The sequence below is a fragment of the Emydura macquarii genome, unplaced genomic scaffold, assembly GCF_026122565.2.
Source record: "Emydura macquarii macquarii isolate MOO-44397 ecotype Brisbane River unplaced genomic scaffold, CSIRO-AGI_Emac_v2 contig_1676, whole genome shotgun sequence".
NCBI lineage: Eukaryota > Metazoa > Chordata > Testudines > Chelidae > Emydura > Emydura macquarii.
In genome coordinates, this window is record NW_027131813.1 from 1,341,313 (window position 1) to 1,366,347 (window position 25,035).

General features: G+C 38.5%; 1 protein-coding gene across 2 annotated transcripts in view; it reads left to right on the top strand.

The window, feature by feature from the left end:
- MSRA (methionine sulfoxide reductase A) overlaps positions 1–25,035 on the top strand; it is a 395,608-nt gene that overhangs the window by 133,457 nt on the left and 237,116 nt on the right. The window contains exons 2-3 of one of the 2 annotated variants that reach the window (XM_067556165.1): positions 5,442–5,578; positions 24,164–24,232. In XM_067556165.1, coding sequence (XP_067412266.1) covers positions 24,220–24,232 — 13 coding nt within the window. In that variant the 5' untranslated portion in view covers positions 5,442–5,578; positions 24,164–24,219. The remainder of the gene's footprint in view (positions 1–5,441; positions 5,579–24,163; positions 24,233–25,035) is intronic. The other variant, XM_067556166.1, reaches the window with a different exon arrangement.

A 25,035-nucleotide genomic window follows, 5' to 3' on the forward strand; every position in this document is an offset into this window, starting at 1 on the left:
CAGCATTTTCTCACATCATTTTCTGTTCTTTTATTAGCATTGTGCTCTTCATTTATTGCCTCTCCTGAGTCATCAGTATTGGTCAAATGGACTGGAACTGCCTAAGGTGAATGGTAATTACTTATTGAGTTGCTGATAGCCCAGATGAGAATAGGACTTATTAGATCAGTCATAATGGAAATCTGTGTTTAATGCAGAAATTTTAAGCAGTCTGAAACAAATGTGCCTGGATTTATTGATTTCCCTGTGCAGTAAATAAAAATGTTGTTATATAAACTTTTAAAATTAATGATGTGAATCATGTTGTCAAAAGAGAGCTGTTTTGGGAAGAAACATGCCAAACTAATATCATTTTTAAAGAGTCTATTAAGTATGCCGTAGTCATCCTCCTCCTTCCTCACAATAGGTGTGAGAAGTTTCTATTCTTAAAGTACAATACTGAGCCTCATATCTGTAGCCATGCCACCTTGGGCTGAGATCTTGTATTTAACTACCAGAGTCAGGCTAGCTCAGTATTCGGATGAAGAATCCTAGGATAAAATACATAAGCTATAAAAACTGGCATTGATCATTGTAGTAGTCGCCTTCCTTTTGAGTCAGTAACCTTATGGTAGTGACAGGGGGCATGATGCTGTCTTTTGGGTGAGACATAAAAGTGAAGCCCTGACTACTCATAGTCATTTAATAACCTTACGGTACAATTTGCAAGGGTAGGGTGTTGAGCCCTATATCTTTGCCAAATTCCATCTAGGGCATTGATAGTCTGCCTACCCAACATTCCCTTATAGATTCAAATGGGTATGCTATTCTCTTTCACATCCAGTCTTTTCACTGCTGCGTAGTGTTGTAGACACAATCAATCATTATTATGTTGCACCAGAGAGTTACTGCATTTCAGTAGCCAGTGAAGTGATTCCCTAGTTTATAATTCTGAATAGTGCCTCAATGCTTATTAAAGGGTCTAGAGTGATTATTATGATTATTTATTTGTATTGTAGTAGTGCCCAAAGTCCTCAATCCTCTGATTCCATTGTGCTCTGTAATCTACAAACACCTAGGGTGACATGGTTCCTTCCCCAAATAGCTTACAATCTCATTTCAGAGTAGACACAACTCTTGAGTATAACAAAGAATAGGAGGGAAGATAAGAAGACGGAGAAGTGTAAAGGTAATAAAAATATGTGGTTTCATAGGCTAGTGATGTGCACATTATACAGCATATAAATGTATAATAATCCATATCTCATACATTCACAACTTCATTATAAATTTGCAAAAACTTCTACACCATAGGAATGGACAGCTGGAGCTTTAGGTCAAGGTCTGTTTCATCAGCTTCAGAATGGATCAGAGGGATGTTAGGCGGTATCTCTGCCTCACATCATAAACTCTTTCAGCTGTTCTAGTTGAAAAAAATGCACAGCAACTTTTTTCCCCTGTGTCTACAGCATATTGTGAGTGCTTTATAAAAGCAGTAACAGCTGACTTTAGAATTAAGACAAAGTGTTACTGATTGTAGGGACTTCAAGTGATTGAATTAGAAATTCTATTTTTGAAAAAGTGCCTAACTACAGATTTACAAGATGGAACCATCACTGTCTATAACAGGGAAATACTAATTAAAGAAAAGCACATATACAAGAATACATATTGTAATTAACTGGGGTGTAGGTGCATGTGCATGTATGCACACTACTATCCTCTCTTGGACACAATCAGAACTGCTCAGCTATGTGTAATAGGTTGTGTCCTACTACATGCTAAAAGAGGCCCCAGTTCAGCAAGGTCTTAAACAACTGCCTAACTTTAAGCAGGTTAGTAGTCCCATTTACTTCACTGGAACGTCTCTTGTGCTTAATTAGGTACCATGCCGGATCAAGGCCAAGATTCTTCTCAAGGGTGAAATCCTGGCCCGACTGACGTCAATAAGAGTTTTGCCATTGATTTCAGTGGGGCCAGGGTTTAGCTCCAAGTGTTTTTACCTTTTGGTTTTGGAACTGGAGTCCTATCCCCACTGCTGCTGTGAAGTTCAAGTGGCCAAAGTGTACAGCACAGTGTCTGCCCAGAATCTCTACATGGTTGTGGATTTGTTATAATATTTATTTATCCCACTAAACTTCTGAAGTAAGTGCAGTCATGGACAATACAGTATATATATGAAAGTAAGAATAGCATGGAACCTAAAATGCTTATTGAGTCAAGTATATGTTACACATTTAGTTAAAAAAGATCTGAATACATATTTGTTTGTTCTGTTTTTCCTAATAAAATGCATGTTTTATAACCTTCTGTGGAAGTTTTGAAATTTTGAACTCCATTGTCTCTGATTGCCATTGAATTCTCACTTAGAATTGGCACAAGCTATTATGATTTAACAGGTGAGAGCTCTTGCATTAGTCCTGCCATATGGGAGCTCCTGCATGCCTGACTGGGAAGGATGAGATTTATGATTCTTTATGAATGGCTCTGGAAAAGATTTCTGAGATTTTCATTCATGTGATCCTTACCTGCCATACCAAATCTCCTTTTTGAGCACCTGGACTTCAGGGAGCTCAAAATTGTTGTTTCTTTGTAGTACAAAGGTGTTCTGTTTCTAACTGAGCCTATGGTTTTTGCTAATCTCATGCTGATATCATGATGCTGGGGAACTTTTCAGAAGTCCTGGATTGCATCTTAGAATTCCATGTTATCAAAACATTTCTCAGAACTTTTTTTATAACTAAGCCTTTCCCTGGAATCAAGTTTATAAGATTCCGGGGTACTCATCTCATAACTGCTTTTGCTTGTGATGGAAATTTTGTCATTGAATTAAATTGGAGCAGGTTTTGATCCCTGTTGCCTTAACAGGTCCTTTAGTATTTATTCTTTACACCAATATTTTATTTCAAACTGTCCCAGGAGATCTCATCGTAGAATTCTCTAGCTGCTTATCATTTGTCTTTGAAGAAGATTGATCCTTCTAGGATGTTCAGTCAGTGGCAGGTGTGCATTGATACCAGGAGCCAGGTCAGTTGTGTTGCAGGCAGTTTGCCTGCTGAAATTAAATTTGTTAGTCTTTAAAGTGCTACAGAACTCTCGTTGTTTTAATCTCAGAACAGTCTCATAAAGTAAACTTAGAGCAGACTACACCTGTATACCATTACAGACGTTATCTGCTGTATTCTAAATAGAGCTTAGGTTTCCCATTATCAAACACTAAATATAGTTCAGCAGTAATCCCTGCTTTGCATAGGCAGCAATTATCATTTCATTATTCCCTCACTGATTGTGAAACTAGGTCTAGAGTGTTTTATTGATCTAGAGCAATATGATATAACCTCCTGGGAGAGATATTTTTACTATAAAGTAAGAACATAAGAACAGCCATACTAGTTCAGACCAATGGTCTATCTAGCCCAGTATGCTGTTTTCCGACTGGCCAATGCCATGTGCTACAGAGGGAATGAAGAGAACAAGTAATCATGAATTAATAGAATTGGGTATGTGTTTAGGAAAAACATAATTAGTACTTTCATAGCTATTTAAACTGTTCAAGATTCTTAATGTGAGAATGATATGGAAACATTAAATTAGGGTGACCAGATATCCTGATTTTATAGCGACAGTCCCAATATTCAGGGCTTTTTCTTATATGGGTGCATATTGCCCTCCACGCCATCCTGATTTTTCACACTTGCTATCTGGTCACCCTACATTAAATACAGATTTGTTAACAATGGATAACTGGACAGCTTAGGAGTCTGGTAATGGTATACAGAGCCTTTCACTTCTAGGTAACCCATTTGAATTTGCCTCAACTCAGTAGAGATCAAAAGTTACCATCTATAAGCTGGCAGAGTTCCCCTCCGGCTCCAACTCATAATTTGTATAAAGTCAAAAGTTACCTCCTCCTTGCATGTTTGGCATTTATAATTAAAGTAATTCAAACTAAACATACTTCATACTTAACTTCAGTACCTGGAAAGATACTGGAACAAATGATTAATCAACTTGTGAGGACCTAGAGTATAATAGGGTGATAAATAATAGCTGGCATGGATTTGTGAAGAACAAATCTTGCTAAACCAAGAATTTCCTTCTTTGATAGGGTAACTAACTCAGTGGATGAGGGAGTTGGAGGGAGCGGTAGACATGATATATCTTGATTTTAGTAAGACTTTTGACAATCTCACATGACATTCTCATAAGCAAACTAGGGAAATGTTGTGTAGATGCAATTACTATAAGGTGGGGGCACAACTGGTTGAAAAACTCTACTCAAAGAGTAGTTATCAATGGTTTCCTGTCAAACTTAGAGGTGATATGTAGTGGAGTCCAGCAGAGGTCTATTCTAGACCTAGTACTCTTCAATATTTTCATTAATGATTTGCACAATGAAGTGGAAAGCGTGGTTATAAAATTTACAGATGACGCAAATTGGAAGAGGTTGCAAGCGTTTTGGAGAATTCAAAAGGACATTGATAAATTGGAGAATTGGTCTGAAATCCATGAGATGAAATGTAATAAAGACAAGTGCATGCCTTTGGTTGATACAGAAAGCAACAACACCAGGGTGCCACAGCGGCAGCAACATAGCTGAGGTGCTGTAGCGGCTGTAGTGTAGACTAAGACTGGGAAGTACTTGTTCTGCTCTATTTTGCACTGGTGAGGCCTCAACTGGAGTGTTGTGTCCAGATTTGGGTGCCTCACTTTAAGAAAGGTATGAACAGGGGAAAGAGTTATTAAACAGAGGAGCTATTAAATTTGTTGCGACTTGGTGCATACCTGTTCTGCTAAAGTGAGTAGAGTGAAATAATCTTGCTGCGGTTGTGTGTCTGACAGAAACCAGGCCCTCTGGTATCTCTTTGGATTGTTTGGTAATGGACCATGTCCTATTGGCTTGCTTCATGTTTCAGGTTTTACAGAATATTTCCGCATCATGCTTGTCTTGAAGGGAGCTGGAGGGTGGAGAGGCTGACCCCTTGTCCCATCTCCCAGGCCTTTGTCACCCCTTCATTGTGTTCTGAGGGTTTTGGATAGCTGTTCCACATCATCCTTTCCAGTCAGGGCCTCTGTTTTTCCCCTCCAATCCATCATGATTTATGGGCATTTTAGGGAGAAGCCTGTTCCTTCTCCAAGCAGTGACAGAGGTAGCAGATGCCTCCTATACTAAACATATACTGTATATGTCAATAGTGCCCATAGAACTCCCGATTGTCCTGCAAGCACAGATGTTCTGAGGACTAAAGAACGACATGTCAATTTTCGTTAGATGGAAAATCCAGTGTTTTCTATGGACCTAGTGAACAGATCCCTAGCTGTGCTGCTGTTTGTAATTCAAAACCAGTGTACCCACAAAACCTAGCTAATACTGTGTTTGTTTGAAATTACTTTCTGTCATTTGTTAAATGCTGCATGAATGCACAATCCCTCCTAACGTGCCCTCCATCCTTTCTTCACAGTTCTGCTCCTGAGACCTGACCTGCTTCACCCATTCTATCCCATCTCTGACTCTCTTGAGCACTGAGTGCTAAACATATAGCATTGTGCCAGCTGGTGTGGTGGCTTACTGAAGTGGACAAATTCTCTTTATGGCCAGGTGGAGACCACTATACACACTTTCACTTTTGAAATTTGCTGAGCTGAGTCTAGAAGTTATATTTTAATAAGTTTCTGCAATTTGTTTATAGGTAAAATTTTCAAAGTCGCTTGGAAAAGTGATATAGGAACTTAGGAGTTTGATTTGGAATGTAGGCTCCTAAGTGCCTAAGTCATTTTTTAAAAATGGAACCTAGATTTCTAAGGGCCAGATTTACAAAGGTTTCTAAAGATGGAGATAGGGACCTAGAAGGATTTACAGAAGTGCCTAAGCAGGTTAGATGCCTAACTCCCATGACTTTCAATGAGAGTTAAATGCCAAATCTGCTTAGGTGCTCTTGTAAATTCCACTGCTCCAAAATCACTTTTGGGTCTTTGAAAATGTTACCCTTTATGTATATGTCATTAGACTGAAAAATATGAAATAAGGGTCTGATTGTGGAACTCTTACTTATGCATGCTGTTCCATTGTTGTCAATAGGGCTACTTATGTGAGTAAGTACTCACCAACTTTATGTAAGGGTTTCACAGTTGGATCCTAACTTCCTGGGTTAATCACAGTATTTATTTGCATAGGAGAACAAACTGAGCATGTAAAATATATGTACTAAGAAGCAGAAGGGCAACTGAAACTATGGTATGTATTAGAAGCTGAGCTGTAAAAAACCCTTATAATTATAGTAAATTAACACTTAATTCACCTGCCCTCTTGTGATCGTTTTAAAAATCCCCTCCCCCATTCCTGCCCCCAAACAACAACAAACAGCAATAACATATCATTGGTTTTTAAGTAGGAGAGTACTTCAGACAAGATATGTGTAAGGCTGATGTATGTTTCTGAAGCTGTTGGTGAGATGTATCTGGTTTTTTAAGGAGATAAATAACCAAGGCATGTTCTCTGTACAGTTTTATAACAGCATGTGTTCTCATCTTCCTTTATTTTCCCCATCAGATTACGAGCTTCTTCAAAGGAGCAAAGTAGTAATTCCCTTTTTTGAAAGAAAAAAGCCAATAGGCCTAACCTTAACACCCCAATGATCCTGCTTTGCTATGCCGACAAGAGATATTAAGGGAAAAACGTTGATGTTAGTCTGTAACAGATTGTAAGGGGAGGCCTGGACCCGTCAAGCTTAGCTGAGCATTAGGCCTGATCATTTATCACTGTCAGATGGGAGTAGGGGGAAGAGGCACTGGACCGTTCCTGCTCATCTGCTGACTGACAGCTGACTGAAGCCTAATGTAACCTCAAGGCAGATAATCTGCCATCAAGGGGGAATGTGTATGAGAGAGATACTATATCACAGTCTGCATGCTGCTTCCTGCTTAAAGCTACTGACATCTTCACAAGGAAAAAAGAAATGTCAGCTGTGCTTTAAGGGACTATGGTTTATTGTAATGCTTCACTAAAGCATTACTGTGCTGTACCTCATTTCCATGGTTTCATGTAGATCCATTTTTAAAAACAGATTAACGGCATAGTGGAGACAAGCAGTCAGGCTCAAAATGATAATATGATGACGATGATCAGATGAGAAAACACAACTGTTTGTTTCATTTATTCGTTTAATTCACAGTACTGCAGATATGCTGCAAAACACTGTAATTATTTAAATATAGCAAAATCCACTTTGAAAAATATAGGACTACCAATGAGTACACAGAGACACTAAAATTTTCTTATGAAGGTAAAGTAAAATTAGGACAACAAAAATCTATTAAACAATGAATTATTATATTTGCCTGCAGTATTTTGTACAATAAATAGTTTCACTAGACACTAATGCATTACAATGGTCTGAAATATATACTTCATTAAATCATATAGGATATGGGAATAATCTATTGGAAAAAATTTGCTCTACAATCTTGCAAGGAATTCTGTGTTTTATATTTTTCAATATTAAATGCAAGTTTTTAATGTTTTTAATTATATTTTAATTAGTTGTTATTTTTATTAACAATATCTATTTTAGATATTCATTAAAAATCGCAGGCATCAACTTAACTGGGGAACTTTTTAATTGAGCTCTGCTGGAGATTTTCCAATAAATTAACTTTACATACTTTTAACAGATGTCTGAGTTAGACATTGTTATTAGGCATTGTAATAAATAGAACTATGACACAAATTAAAATTTGAAAATGAAATTGTGGATGATTGAGTGATGTTAACTCATTAATAGAAAGTGACTCCTAAATTCCCACCATTCTGCTTTATTAGTTCAATAAACAGAATGTTTTAAGGAGTTGGAAGGGAATTAGAACAGAGCATACTTTAGCACGATTTTGTGAACATTGACAAGGTACTTGACCAGTCTATACCTCAATTTGCCAAATTTTAAAATATGTATAATAATACCTGACTGGGATGTTGTAAGGTTTGATGAATGTGTGTTCATTAATGCTCCGATTTTCAAAAAGACAAGGTGGGTGAGGTAATATCTTTGATTGAACCATCTTTTGTTGATGAGAGAGACAAGCTTTTGATCTACACAGAGCTCTCCCTCAGGTCCTGTGTAGCTCAAAATCTTTTCTTTTTCACCAACAGGATTTGGTCCAATAAAAGACATTACTTCACCCATCTTGTTTCTCTAATATCCTGGGACCGATACAACTACAATAACACTGCATACAGATTTTGAAAGGTATCTAGGCATTGCTGTGCTAACTGTTGCAATGCTTAACTGATTTAGGTGCTTAAATCTAATTTTCAAAAAGGATTTAGTCACTTAAGAGCCAAAATCCCATTGACAGTCAAGCCTTTAAATCAGTTAGGCATTGCAGTCCTGAGCACATCAATACCTAAATACCTTTAAAAATCTGGGCCAAAGTGCTTTGAGGTCTCTCAATGAAAATCATTATCTCCACTGCCTTGCACCTGTGTAACAATGTACTCTTTCTGTACAAAGTGAATGCAGAGTTGATATAAAACACTGCATAGTGTCCATGCAATGAAGAATCAAGTCCTGTATATTTACTAAGTATTATATAAGAATGTTTTGGGTAAGATATCAGAATTGGTTTTCTTATATATTTCCTCTCTAATTTCTGCAAAGTGCAAATGGGTCAGATTCTTCTTCCATGATGTAATTCCAGTGAGGTCAATGGAGTTACACTAGGGATTAATTTGGCCTGCTGAGTAGACTTGGCCAATTAACCTAAATGACTGGATTCAATGTGTGAACAAAATGCCTATAGTCCTTAACTGTCTTTTGAAGTACGATCCTCATGCGATCCTGTAGACAAGAGCTCAGTTATGTGAGCTGAACACAAGCTTTCTCTGGCAAAGCCTGAAAAAACTGTGCTAAGCTTTTCTCGACTGGAAGTCATTCTTACAAACATCACAGGCTTACAAATAGATGAATGAAATAATATTATCTTGTAATATTTATACAGTTAAATAAATAGTCATTCTAGTCAGAAGAGTAAATGTAGGGGAAGCACCATTTTCTGTCTATCCCACTTAGGATAATAATAGAATCATAGAATTATAGAGTTGGAAAGGACCTCAGGAGGTCATCGAGTCCAACCTCTTGCTCCAAGCAGGACTAACCTCAGCTAAATAATCCCAGCCAGGGCTTTGTCAAGCTGCATCTTAAAAACCTCTAAAGATAGAGATTCCACCACCTCCCTAGGTAACCCAAATCCAGTGCTTCACCACCCTCCTAGTGGAAAACTTCTTCCTAATGTCCAACCTAGATCTCCCCCACTGCAATTTGAGACCGTTGCTCCTTGTTCTGTCATCTGCCACCATTTGTAGATCTCTCCCTCTCTTTCCCTCTCTGTATGTAATTAAACCTTTGTAAAACCATAGCTATACCATTTAGCCACAAATTCACACACAGGCAGGCAAGCATTCAAAAGGTATTACTCATTTTGAATACCTGTTTTTGGCTATCCATCTTGAGATACCTGTGTCAAAGCCAACTGGAGATGCAAAATTAAAGCCATTTGGAATGCAGGATCTCCACGCCTCTGAATATTGGGGCTAAATTACATAAATTGGGCTCCCAAAATTGAAACATCTAAAATCGGAAGACATGTTTGAGACTATGGTTTAGTTATGTAAATATTATTCAATAATATAATAAAAAGAAATATTAAAAAAATGCTGGCCCATTTGAAAAAAGATTTATTTGGGAATGTTTAACATTTTGTGTGTACTATTCTACATGCACAACTTTTCTCTACATAATATGTGCTATAATGTGACATTTATGCTACAGGCCCAAAATAGAGGCGCTGTTCAGCCACACTACCCAAGGAGGAGCACCAGGTGATATTGTATCTCAAGTGGACACAATCTGTCCTGGGACAGCTCAGGGCACACAGGGTTGCACACTCTGCACCAACCCATTAGGATAGTACAGATTGTTTCCTTCCAAGATCTGCCAGTCCCACTGCAACCATAATTTCTCCTCTTTGGGGCAATTTTCTCCCAGGAGGTATCAGGATTGAGTCGTTCCTCCATAATAAAGGAAAACTAAAGCTAAAACTCTCTCTGCTTTACTACAGAGTTCCTTGTGTTATTTTTCATGGTGTACACACCACCTCCCAATTGGGTATCCACTGCATATTTTTATTTGTTTTTCACCCCTTCTTTGAAATAATTATTAATTATTATCTAAATTAATAATTATCTAAGGATGTTAGATAAACCTAAGATTAATAAGCACCCCTGCCATGCTCTACTGGACATCCTCCCAGTTCACTTACACAGGGTTTATCATCACAGTTTGTTCCCAGTCCACCAGCCACTTTTCAGTCCACGTGACAGTGCTCCTATCCAAGATAATTGGAATTAAATCTTCAGCTAAGATTTTGAAAGGCATTGTATCAAATTCTTTATTAGAGTCCAGTTATATTACATCAACTGCATTCCCTTCCTACACTAGTGACTGAACGTTGCTGGCACCTCTGATATGTGGAAAGGTGCCAAACTGTAGAAATTTCATGGATAGTCTGTAGCACATGGATGACTGGTGCTGCATTCTGTTTCCATTCCAGGAGTGTATCAGGAAAGGGATGGGGTTGCCAATATACACCCACAAGTTCTAGGTTGTTACTCTTTTCTTGCAGAGAAGGAAATTCAGAGGGAAATATACTCAGTATTGCCAGCACCAGCCATTCAATAGTCAAAGTGATGGGCTGGGAAGAATGATCTTTGCAGCAGCATTTTGAATTGATATGAGCAGGGCAAGATTGCATTTATGAAGGCCAGGGAAAAGACGCTGTTAATCGAGCCTGGTTGAGAGTTTTAGCTGTGTGAATGGACAGGCCAGGAGACAGCTTAGAAATGTTATGTAGAAAGAATCTGCAAGATTTACATGTAGCCTGGATGTGAGGAGAGGTCTGAGTTGAAAATGACAATAATACATTTTGTGTTCTTTTTATTTGTCTTCTGGTTTTTGAGTCTTCAGCATTCACGTTTCCTGGCTTTTCTTTGTAACCATGTAAGCAGCATGTTAGCTGCAACTCTACCTGACATTAGACAGGAAAACCTCGCAGTTGCTGTAGGTAGGCTAACTTTGCCTTATGTTATTTTTACCGTATCTATTATTTATTATTATTATTATTATTTTATTTGTATTATGGTAGGGCCAGAGTCATCATTCAGGATAACGGCCTCATTGTGCTAAGGTCTGAACAGCTACCTAGGCGGATGCAGTCCCTACTCTGAATAGTTTTCAATCTGAAGCCCTGATCCTGCAGATACTTATTCATGATTTTAACTTGACTTCAGTAGGACTGCTCATGTGCTTAAAATTAAGCACATATGTAACTTTTTTTGCAAGAATGGGCCTAAAAAGACAGGCAACACATGAAAGGTGGGTTGTATGAATGAGACAAAATGTACATTTTTATATTCATTATATACACTAACATACTTTAAAAACAAATACATACATACCTGACTGTCCCTGAAGCTTTCTTTTAGTTGTCAAATTTCTTGAAGTCCGCACAGAGGAAATGGGTCTTGGAGGATTTGAAGGATGAGTGGGCAATGGACTTATAGAATCGTAGGACTAAAAGGGACCTTTAGAGTTCATTTAGTCCAGTCTCGTGCACTTATGGCAGGACCATAGACCATCCCTGACAGGTGTTTGTCTAATGAATCATTAAGGGTTCTATGCATAATGGAAGACATTCTTTACTTAAGTAGTGATATGGAAGAAAAGATGAGTTGAGGGTGCTCAGCAAGACAGCATATTTTTGAGAAATAAGTAATCTAGTGAGGAGACTGGAATAAGAGGAAGCATTACAATCCATAAGCATGGTAGAAAACCGAAGCATCTACAAAACAATATAAGTAAGGTAAAACTGAATACAGTTCCCATCGAAAAAGAAAACCGCAAGGATCAAGAAGAAGCCAATGTGACTTCACAGGTGACTGCTTAAAGATATAATAGTAAAGAAAAAAGACCTTATAGTGAGAAAATGAGAATTGAGAAGGGCAGCCACCAAATAAATATTGAGAAACACTCCGATGATATTATTGATTATAAGGCTTTACCTGTGCACCGCCCCTTCTAAAAATGTAATGATTTTTCATTTTAAAATATCTATTTTATGTTTATTCTATCCATAATGTTCCCAGTAACAAATACGCAACAGAATTCTTGTGTTATTATCTAGTTATTTTGTTTAAAAACAAACTTGGCTTTTTGAGGAGTCTGCATATTTTTGGATTATGAACTGACATTGTGCTGAGATGCATCACATTTTATAGCATCAATCACTTTGTATACAGTAATGTTATTTGATGTAGTGCACGAAACTGAATGTGGTATGTCACATTGTGATACATCAACTCCAAAACAAATTTCAATATATATTTCTAACTACCATCATGTCTTTCATTGTGACCAGTATTCATACATGAAAAGTTATTTATTTTAAAACAAAATTTGTAATATAAATGTTTATGAAACTTTATCACAGTAGTTTGAAAGTGGTTGAAACTCATATTGTGAGTAAAATAGCATAATACTAGAAAAAGTTGTAGGACATGAACTACTATTAGAAACCTGAGCTGAATTTTTAATTGGTAGTAAGTTAACAGTTATGTTGTGCCATAGGAAGGAGAATGATAGAACCTCAGGGATGAGAGATGAAAGAGACCCACTAGGTCATCTACTCCATCCCTCTGTCAAACATGACTAGTCAAATCTGGAGACATAAGCAGTTATGTTAGGAAACCAAGCAGAAAACCTAATATCTGATAGAAAAAGTGATTATAAACATGGCATCATGGGATTCTGTGTTTATTATCTCTCTGACTCCACATCACATTTACTCCCTTTACAAGTTAATGTCTTTTTTCCCCACAACTGCCAGTCCTGCAAATCGAGCTTGGGTGCGAAAGTCAAGTTGAGCTCTTTGTGACTTGTGCTTTATCACCAGTAATACAGATTCTGTGGGACAAATTCTGCCATAAATTATACTTGTGCAACCCCTTGCAGATCCATGGAGGCTAGAACCATTTGCATAAAGGCTCTGTACCACCAGACTGTCTTTCTGCTTCTTGTAGTCCTGTCTGGCCCTATGATAGCATGCCTCAGCCTGAGACATGCTTTCAAGGGCTCTCATCAGGTGGTCTTCTTGGAACTTCCAACATGGGTGAGGCAGGAGTGATTCAACCACAGGAAGCAATGATGAATGGCTGTCTCAGGCAGCATTAACTTAGGTTGGAAACTTACAATAGTGTTGGTCTGTGGAGAAGTGGACAATACCTATCCCTTCAGCCATGCTGCCTTCTGGCTTTCTCTCTCCTTACCCCTAGATTCACAGAGGTGCTTCTCACAGGCTGTGGGAAAGGGGGAAAGAAACCACTGAGGTGACACTTAAAAACATTTAAAAAACTTGACAGACACTTTGTAGTGTGTTTACTTGAAACAAGCACAACATGACAAAAGGATTTAAGTTTACAATGTTTCATTCAATTTGTCTCTTAAATTTCTGTAGTAAAGATTAGCTAATAAGATATTTGCTGTGTCACAGGCTGGTTTGCCTTTTAAGGAGAGTCAGGTTCAGCCTCTCCCATGGTGGATCAGCGACTGCTGCCCCCATAGCTGAGACTGATTGAATTGAGCCACCTGATCCCCAGCCAATTGTCAGACCTTGCTGGGGAGAAATTCGGTGATTTTCCATAAAGGCTTGAGAGAGCACAGCTGGGGAAAAGAACTGTGAGACTGAGGTTGTCTACTATGATTGGCCTGATGGGAATGGATGGTAGGGGAGATGGAGGCTTCTATGGCAGGCCCATGAAAAGGTCAGTCTGAAGGCAGATGTCCTGGAAGTGAACTATGAAGAAGGATCCACAGACTGGGGCAATGACTCCAGGGAAGAAGCCCTGAGAGTCAGCAGCTTGGGTAGGAGCTGGGCTTCTGGGGAGAAAGTCCAGAGGTTCAGCACACTATGACTGAGTGGGGCAGAAGGGGAGCCCAGCAGGGGCATAAAATCAATTTGTTTTATGTTCCCTGGACTAAAGATTTTGATTGACAGGGCCTCCATGGGGAGGGCAGGTCTATTGCAGTACTATTGTTGAATCTAAGAGGGAAACAGATGTGGAAACACTGTGGCACCAGGACACAGTGAGGGTGTGCTTCCACAATGTGGCATAGTGACCTGGGTACCAAAGAGGCTGTGTAGTGCTCTCATCAGGAGATGATTACTTGAGTTTGGAACCTTCTTTGTCAGAGTGAAGCTTTCATGCAAACCATTTTGTAAAAGTCCTGCACTTCAAATGCATTCTTTGTTTTAAGCATTAATTTTCTTTAACAAACCTTGTCAACTCAGTAAATTACAAGAACATGCAGGGCACCAGAATTAATGGCAATGATAGGACTATCTTGTTATTGTAAACTTTCTCCTCCTCATCGATTCTTTCCCTTCTGTTTTCCGTATTCAACAGTTTTAACACTTATAAATTCTTTGTGTCGGGGATCATCTCTTTGTCTTCTGTGGAGTACACAATACTTTTGGACATGTAGAATAATCATGTCTAGCTCAGGCTCTCTTAAAATCAGGTCCATTTTTTATATTTTATCTAATCTGTATGTCAGATTATGCCATGCATGCAATACATATATAACCTTCTCCTGGCATGCCAACCAGACATCAAAACAGGGAAGGCAAAGGTCTATTAAGGAAATATCTTCAGGATAATGATAGAGGAGGCTGGTGGGTATTCAAGAACATTCCTACTGTTTCTTAAAAGCACTGTTATAGACTTGGGCCTATAATAACTGTTAGGATAATTCAAATAACTTCTTGTTTTTGTTATACTTTTGTAAGCAAAGCCAGGCAAAATCAGCCAAGCCCATGAGCCTTACAAAGTGAAGTCCACTGAACTGTCTCCTAATTAAAGAAAATAAATCAAGAAAGCAAAGTCCAATCAAATATCAGTCCTGTTGTCACCAGATCACAAGTCATGAATATCATAATGGGTTTTTGTATCTCTTCTTTTCTTTTGTTTCACAAATCAGTTCTCTTATCTACTTCTTGCTTATATAGTCAAAACACAATCTCACAAGATACAGCAGTGCACATTCAATACCAGGCACTGCAGGGCAATTTAAGCTTTACAAATATCTTCTTTCTAAGGAGGTCTTGAGTACAGTGTTGGGGGAAAACATTTTATCTAAAAAAAAAAAAAAATTCAGGTGGCTCTGCAACCCTTTGATTCTTGCTTTCCCCTACTACACAGAACTAGAAAAACACGTGCTTTGGAATTGGCAACTTTTTCTATTGCTATCTCTCATCATGTGTAGTATGATATGAATGTCATAATTATAGAATTGTAGGACTTAAAGGGATCTTGTGAGGTCATCTAGTCCAGTCCTCTGCACTTATGGTAGGACCAAGCATTATTTAGACCATCCCTGACAGGTGTTTGTCTAACCTGCTCTTAAAAATCTCCAATGATGCAGATTCCACAACCTCCCTAGACAATTTATTCCAGTGCTTAACTACCGTGATAGTAAGGAAGTTTTTCCTAATGTCCAACCTAAGCTGCCCTCACTGCAATTTAAGACCATTGTGTCTTGTCCTATCCTCAGAGATTAAGGAAAACCATTTTTCTTCATCTTCCTTGTAAGAACCTTTTATATACTTGAAAACTGTTATCATGTCCCCCATCAGTCTTCTCCTCTCCAGACTAAACAAACCCAATTTTTTAATCTTCCCTCATAGGTCATGTTTTCTAGACCTTTAATCATTTTGGTTGCTCTTCTCTGGACTTTCTCCAGTTTGTTTACATCTTTCCTGAAATGTGGTGCCCAGAACTGGACACAATACTCTAGTTGAGGCCTAATCAGCGCAGAGTAGAGCAGCAGAATTACTTCTCATGTTTTGCTTACAACACTCCTGCTAATACATCCCAGAATGACTGCTTTTTTTGCAACAGTGTTACACTGTTGACTCATATTTAGTTTATGATCCACTATGACCCCCAGATCCCTTTTTGCAGTGCTCTTTCATAGGGAATCATTTCCCATTTTGTATGTGTGCAACTGATTGTTCCTTCCTAAGTGGAGTACTTTGCGTTTGTCCTTATTGAATTTCATCCTATTTACTTCAGACCATTTCTGCAGTTTGTCCAGATCCTTTTGAATTTTAATTGTGTCCTACAAAGCACTTGCAACCCCTCGCAGCTTGGTATCATCTGAATACTTTGTGTACTCTCTATGCCATTATCTAAATCATTTTTGAAGATATTGAACAGAACCAGATCCAGAACTGATCCCTGAGGGGCCCCACTTGATGTGCCCTTCCAGCTTGACTGTGAACCACTGATAACTGCTCTCTGGGAACAGTTTTATAACCAGTTATGCACCCACCTTATAGTAGCTCCATCTAGGTTGTATTTCCCTAGTTTGTTTATGAGAAGGTCATGCAAGACAGTATTAAAAGCCTTACTAAAGTCTACTGCTTCCCCACTATCCACAATGCTTCTCACCTTGTCAAAGAAAGCTATCAGGTTGGTTTGATATGATTTGTTCTTGACAAATACATGCTGACTGCTACTTAGCACCTTATTATCTTCTAGGTGTTTTCAAATTGATTACTTAATTATTTGCTCCATTATCTTTCAAAATACTGAAGTTAAGCTGACTGGTCTGTAATTCCACAGAATGTCCTTATTTCCCTTTTTATAGATGGGCACTATATTTGCCCTTTTTCAGTCCTCTGGAATCTCTCCTGTCTTCCATGACTTTTTGAAGATAATCACTAACGGCTCAGATATCTCCTTAGTCATTTCCTTGAGTATTATAGGATGCATTTAATCAGACCCTGGTGACTTGAAGACATCTAATTTGTCTAAGTAATTTTTAACTTGTTCTTTCCCTATTTTAGCCTCTGATTTTATCTCATTTTCACTGGCATTCTCCTTTTTAGCCCTCCAATTGCTACTTACCTTTTTGGTGAAAACTGAAACAAAAAAGTCATTTAGCACTTCTACAATTTTCACATTTTCTGTTATTGTTTTCCCCCCCTCCTTGAGTAATGGACCTATCCTGTCCTTGGTCTTCCTCTTGCTCCTAATGTATTTGTAGAATGTTTTCTTGTTACCCTTTATGTCTGTAGCTAGTTTAATCTTGTTTTGTGCCTTGGCCTTTCTAATTTTGTCCCTACATACTTGTGTTATTTGTTTATATTCATCCTTTCTCATTTGATCTAGTTTCCACTTTTTATTAGTGCATCTGTAGAAGAGAGCTGAAGTCTCTCGAAAGCTTATGTCTACAAATATTAAATTTCTTAGTCTTTAAAGTGCCACAGAACTCTCGTTGTTTTTGCTGTATACAGACTAACTCAGCTACCCCTCTGGAACTCTTTTTTGAGCTTCAGATCATTGAAGATCTCCTGATTAAGCCAAGGTGGTCACTTGCCATACTTCCTATCTTTCCTACACAGTGGGATAATTTGCTCTTGTGCCATTAATAATGTCTCTTGGAAAAACTGCCAACTCTCTTGAACTGTTTTTCCCCTTAGACTTGCTTCCCATGGGATATTACCTACCAACTCCCTGAGTTTGCTAAAGTCTGCCTTGCTGAAATCCATTATCTTTATTGTGTTGTTTTCCCTCCTACCATTCCTTAGATCATGAATTCTACCATTTCATGATCGCTTTCACCCAAGCTGCCTTCCACTTTCAAATTCTCAACCAGTTCCTCCCTGTCTGTCCTTCCTGAGCAAGCTGTACCCTTCTCTGCTGATATTCTAGTCATGTATTATCCCACCAAGTTTCTATGGTGCTAACTATGTCATAATTGTGTTTTAATAACTAGAATTTCAAGTTCTTCCTGCTAATTCCCCATACTTCTCACATTAGTATACAGACTTCTAAAATACTGATTTGATTTCCCCCGTATGTTCTCTCTTGTCTCCCACTTATCCCCATATAATAGCCTATGCTCCCCCCAGATTCTGACCCTTTCTCCTAGGTCTCCATGTTTTTGACTCACCTGTCGGCTTTTGTCTCCTGCCCTCATCAAACCTAGTTTAAAGCCCTCCTCACTAGATTAGCCAGTCTGTATCCAAATATGCTCTTCCCCTTTCCTCAATAAGCATCTTAAAATCTGTTTCTTTATCTGGTGGTGGTAGGTACTATTAGGACACTATCACCTTCTTAACAGCCTGATATTCCATTGTCTTGAAGTAATTTCAGGAATGTGAGGATATGTGTACATGCTACTTAGTTTATGGCTGCTGCCTCTCCTGATATGGCTGCTACTGCTTAGCCGCAGAACAAAGCCTAAGCTTAGCCAAAAAAACAAGGCCTCAGACCTTACATCTCTAGCCGGATAGCCTCCTTAGCCTTGGACGTCTCCACATGAATTCTCTCAACGAATGGCTCGTGGGCATGGATGCTCCTCAGCCTAGCTACCTCCTCCTGTAGTAATTGCTAAAGGGTGTGTATTGTTTCATGTACAGCGGTTGCCATTTAAAAAGTCAACATTTACCAAGTTACCATAAGACGGTAGCTAGAATATCACAGAATTTCCCTAAACTTATTGGATGGAATATTTGTGATATATGAGATAATGTGGAATGGCAGCTCTTGGTAAAGGTTGACACTTTATTGGCAACCACAATTAAAATGCTTAAAACCATTGACAGAGTAAAAAAGAGAAAGGGAAGATAATACTGCAGGGCTGACCTGATGGTCTTATGCTACAGGTGGACGTTCCAATGATTTCTGGTTACTTACCCTTCAGGGCAGTGGGAATAAGGACCCTTGCAGTGGCAACATCTTCATATGCTGAGGGAAATAAGTGCCCCACATCACTCAATAGCAAACCCAAAGGCCAGCTGGTGTAGTATAGCTGATGACCTTCAAAGAGATTTCTTTCCAGTCCTCTTTCACTAGGAAGCTAGTGACCTCAGACAGGGACTTGGAGGGATAGAGGGTGTGTGAGTGTGGAGGATAAAACGGATGGGACCGTAAAGCATTGTGAAGAATAAAGTGGATTAGGACTGACACATGTTAAAACAGTGAAGAAAAAACAAAATAAATCAAACAGAAGGAAGACCATGGAGTTAAATTTCATGCATCGTACTCCAGCTCCTTAAGATCCTTTATTGATAACCTCATTTATATCCTCATGACTTTATCTCCAAATGATTCTCCATATGCAAGTACAAATGTAAAAGAGTTCCCAGTGCATTGGGCTCCAAATGACTCACTGATCCTTTCCTACTGCTTCCAGCTATCCAGTTTTCTCATTCTGGCCCTGGATTCAGGAAAGTATCCCTGTTCAGGAGAGTAGTTAAGCATGTGCTTAACTTCAATCATGTGCTTAAGTCCCACTGAAGTACAGTAATTAAGAACATATCTAAAGTTAATTATATTCTTACCTGCTGTCCTGAACAGGGATAATTTAAGCATAAGTTTAAGTGCTTTCCGGAACTGGACACTCTGGCTCCCTAAACGCTCTGATTCTCTCTAGATTTTTAGAAATGGGTGTCTAGAGTTTAGCTTTAAAGTCTACATTTAGGCACATAAATAAGTGGCCTGGTTTTCAGAAGTGCTGAGCACCTGCAGCTCTCATTGAAGTCAATAGAAGCTGCTGGGTAATCAGAACTTTGAAAATCAGGTAATTTATTCCATTTTTGAAAATCTTGTTCTTGGTGTCTAAGCCTGAGAGTTAGTTTAAGGAAGCAGAGCTCTAAGTGTTTAAAGCCTCCTGTAAAATTTGCAGCTATTCTTCTACAGACTGTAAATAAACTGAACTGAAGAACATGTATTTATGGAGTTCATGAAAATGTGACACATGGGTATGTGGAAGCTTGAACAATATATTTGTTACCACCCTTTTATTCAACACACCATGCAGTCTGTGTTCAGTGAACTTACATTAGTAGAGTACAAGTACAATAGGCATATAGCTTGTTTGCTACTGAAATATAGATGCTTGAATGGATTAGGGAGGAATGATCTGATTAGGAAGTAACGACAAATGAGACTATTTTCACTTCTTTTGCATTGAATTTTCACGTGTGATTGGTGCTGAAATTTTTACCCAAAGGCTCTGTTGTCCTTTTTCTGTTTTTGCTGCTGTTGAGGGCTTTGCTCTGACTTGGGGCTCCTTCTCTTTGCTCACATTTTCAGACACTTTAGTCATTAGACACTAAATGTTACACTGACTAACTACCATTTTTTCTAAAGGTTTTAGTCTTTCATTGGAAATTAAAATGAGAGAGCTTCTTTTTTACAAGACTCAGAAGAAAACCAGTGGCCTTCAATTATGTACTGTATATTGATGGTGTACAGCAGTAAAAAGTGTTATATGAAATAGCAGTAGGGGATGATCAGCGTTGATAGCTTGTGTGTCTCGCTGTGGGTTACCAATCAGACCACAAGGAACTCTTTTCTGGATGTCTCACTTTCTCACAAAGCAGTTCACAGGTTACTTTTGTTGCTGCATCAGTTTTCAGACTGCTGATAATTCTCTCTTCTCCTAAACTTTGTCCACCGTCACAGAAACAATGAATCTGACACTTTCCTGCTGCATCATTTGCATTTTCTTTTTTTTCCTGAAATATACAAAATCAGACCCTCAGTTTAAATTTGAAATTTAAATAAACTCAAAAAACTGCAGGTCAGGAAGCTTTATTAAACTGAACAGCCTCCCTTGCTCCTGTTTGACTAGCATAGGGTGAAATTCATCCACTTGATCAGGAACAGCACAAAACCTATGCACCACATTCCTCTTAGCCTCTGTTTGAAGTGACTATGACATGCTGTCATTACAGATATGCCTAGGGAAAAATGACAGCTAACATTTCAGACATGACTAGTGATCGTCTAAGTTTTTGGGTGCCCAGCTGGACTCACCAGTTTTGTTAATGCCATGTGAGTCTCATAATAGCTGTTTGTTTGTTTTTTTAAAAAGCTACTGGATTCATTTGGTTCAGTGAGATTCTCAGTTTTCAATTAAAGTAATAGTAAATTTCTAGCCCTCATGGGTTGCTGAGATAAACTTGAAAACATGGCCTGAGTGTACTGTAACCGCTCAAATACTAGAAAGCAAATAAAAGAATTCAAAATGCATTTTAAAAAAACCTCATGATTTTAAACCAATCTCATGATTGTTTGGTGTTGGCACTAGTGAGGTATCATAAAGGGCACAATTTTCAAAAGGTGGGTGCTCAGCACTTTCTGAAAATCAGGTATGTCAAAGGCATCTCCAGTTGGACCCTCAAACAGGGGCCCCCAATATTGTTAGTCATTTCTGAAAATCTTAGCCTCCAGCTCCATTAAATGAAATCTTGCAATCTTAAATGATGCATAATGCCTCATACAAGCACTCTGAATTTTGCTTTTGGGGTAACTTTCAATTGGCCAGAATGTACCAAACAAATTCACAGCTGCAAGTGGATGGATGTACCACAGTAAACAATTCTTAATGTTCAGTATTTTAAGAAAAAAATACAGACTTTAATCTTGAATCAATAGAGAATATATTCTGTTAAATTAATAGGTCTGGTAAATGCTGTTAAATTTGTGGCAATGCCTTTATGAGGAATTTAAGTTAATGGATTTTTTTTTATTTAATGGAGCACTAATTTTTCTCTGGACTTGTATATAATAGCAGCACAGTAAATTAGCTTAAAAATAGAGGAAGTGACTTTAGTTCACCCAGTCTTCTTTGAAAGGAAGAATTTTTTAAATAAAAAAAAACTTTATAACATTCGACATCTTATAAGTCATTGATTATTACAATGCATGTATTATGTATACAGTGTATACTATAGGTATGCAGGGAGCTTTACAGATAAAGCATGCCAACTCCCTGCTCCAAAAGCTTACAGTCTAAGGTCCCGATCCAGGAACTGGGTACATGTAGGTCCTCTGCGGGGGCGCGGAGTGTTATTCTGGCACATCTGGGGATTTAACCTGTACTGATGCACAGTGAATAAGGAGAGAGACACAGGTGCTCCGTTGTTAAGGTTGAAGATATTTTCCCATGATAAATCCAATTTTTCTCATACCTTCCCCCCCTTGCAATAATAGTTTTTGCCTTATTTATTGTACGCCACTAGCTATATTACCCTAATTTGGAACTAATCCCTCTACCTACTTCCAATATGTAACCATCTCTCTGCCCACATAGTCCAGGGCTTTCAATCTTCCTAGGTGATAATAATTCACTTTATAGTTTCCCTTACTCCACTTGTAGATCATCCTGACTTTTCCCCCTCAGTATCTTTCTGTAAATGTTTGATCCAGGCTGGGATTACTTCTGCAATTCACCTGACTGCTAATGGAAAACATTCATTTTAAAGAATTCCTAAACAATACAATACCCCCATTTCAACCTGGTTTGCTCACAGTGAGGTTTTACACTATATATATAAAGTGTAATAATCAATAGGACGAGGTCCTGTGGGACCTCACTCTGGAAAGTGATTACTGAACAGAGAGCTACAGCAACCACATTATCTTGGGTTCACGCTCTTTTGCCCCTTTCTGTTGCTATCAGGACTAACTCACTCAGGAGTGTGTGGTCAGAAAATGTAGGGGTTGATATCAGGGAAGGAGCCTAGAGAACATTCTGGGATCAGATCTTGCATGTTTTATTTTACTTAAAACTCAGATATTTCATTCTGCTTTTGCATAGAGTCTATTTCATCCCACAGTAACTATATGGGTCCAAATTAGTAGATTTTCGCTAATACTGGAGGCAGTGTATTGGGATGGGCACTAGATATCATACAGAATATGTTTTGGAATTGTATCTATTTTCAGCCCAGCACAGCCGACCTTAACACGGAGGTAATGGAGACAGAATTCTGCTTGTCTTGTATAGAAATCCCCCACTCTGTGCATTAGGACTACAGAATGTTAGCGCCTGCCTCCTCCCCATGCACATTACACTCCCCACTGCTACGAATCTCATGCTATGCCTGGCCCCTGTGCAGATTCACTGGGGCAGAGGAAGGGCTTCCTATGTCCTCTCTGTCCTCTAGCACACTTGTGCAGCCTAAAATTATAGCTGATGGCATATATCTCTCTACTGCCACAGAATATCAGGTCCACAGAGTCACTGTTGTGCTGTCAAGAGAGGGATTGGAAATTGAACATAAAATGGGCAGACAGTCACATAGTGGGGAAAATACAAAAAGACAACTTAGTTTAATTAAAACTCAAGTGCAGCAACTTTTCAGCTTCAGTGAAAGAACTGGTGTAGTTTTATTGAATTCAGCCTAGTGCATCAATTCTCCAGGAACTGACTGGAAGAAGGGTTGGAATTTGATTACAACAGAGACTAAATATACTTTGGGTGAAAAGTGTTTCAGTTTCAGAGTTATGCTTGGAGGTGAAAGATAATTGAGTGGCAGGTGTTTGGGGATTGAAAACAATTGCACATCAGTGCTTGGGTGGAACTGCTATCAATTTTGAATTGTATAGTGAGTGGAGCCAATGAAAACCAGACTTGCTGCCCCCTCACCAGGTTAAGCTTTAGTAACTGAAATGGTAGTCACATCTGATCCATTGTATACCTTCCAATGATGGCAATAATTTAATAATCTTAAACCAGTATAAAGTATGGGTAATCTGTAAAGTAGAAACAGACTGAACTATACATCATTGCCTATTATTGAAGTGATCTTTATTGAATGAATGTGACATTAGAATACAATGCATGAATTTTCAGTTTATCTTACTGATTGGCAGTGTGGAAAAAAGTCAAAATTCACATGTGTGATCATGTCAAAAGGCTTATGATCCAGCAGTAACGTGTCCCACCAACAATGCAGGATTACATTATTCCTGCTTCCTCTGTATGGGTCAGAATGCCGCTTCTACGAATGCTTCACTTGTGATTGTGGTGATGATTATTATTCCTGTTTATATAATGCTCACTCAGTGTCACTTTAGAAATAGATAAGCTGTATGGAGAGGTGAATTTATATGTTTTTGACATACAGATGAGTAAGCAAAAATCAATGTACACCTATGCCATAATTACTGACCAGTCAAATTTTAGGCTTGCTTAAAGCCATTTTAAAAAGAATATTTGTGTTTCCACAGCAATTAGATATTTTACTACACTTTTCTTTTCTTCTTGTCTCCTAGATAAACACCACATCAATGGAAACAGAACAGTTGAACCTTTTCCAGAGGGAACACAGATGGTTTTATTTGGTAAGATACCATGTCTAAAAGAAAAACATTAAACTGTATGGAGGTTATGCATGTCAGACTTCTTGATTTCAGCAACACTCCTTAGGGTTTCACAATCTGGACTGCTATAGCCTTTTTCTAATCATCATAACCAACTGAAAACTATTGGTTTTGGTGAAATGTATGACCAAAAAAGTGGGTATTGGAAGTATTTTGCCTTAGTTTGACAAGCGGTATATTTAATCACGTATTTTAAGTGTCTTGTATGAATACACAGTAGCAGTACTTGGTATGATAGACCCTGTGCTATCATAGTTCAGTGTTTTATACAAAATTCTGGAGATGGTTTATGACCCTAGAGCTCCAGTCATTCAGTGCACTCAAATACTTGTGGTGGAAGTTTTATCTACTTTGTTTGCACAACTTTCTCAGTTGACTGGTTTCTTCCCTCCTTCCGGCCTAAGGGACACATTCTGATACCTTTACTCACACAAATTGTGCCTTATTTTTTGAGTGATCCCATTAACTCCCCATTGGTCGACAGGTGACGCTTCCAATTTTATATCCTCCCATTTGGTCTGTTCACTGCACCAAGGGTCTTCACAAATTACCTCCAGGTAGCTGTAGCACATTTCAGATGCAAGGACATATTTGTTTATCCTTACCTAAAAAATTGGTTCCTAGGGGCCAGCTCTCAATAGGGTCTCCCCGCTACAATTCAGAATGCATGCGACCTCCTGTAGTCCCTTGAGTTGCTGATCAACTGGGAGAAGTCCTCCTTAAAGCTCATGCAAAGGATCACCTTTATGTGGGTGGTGCTAGGC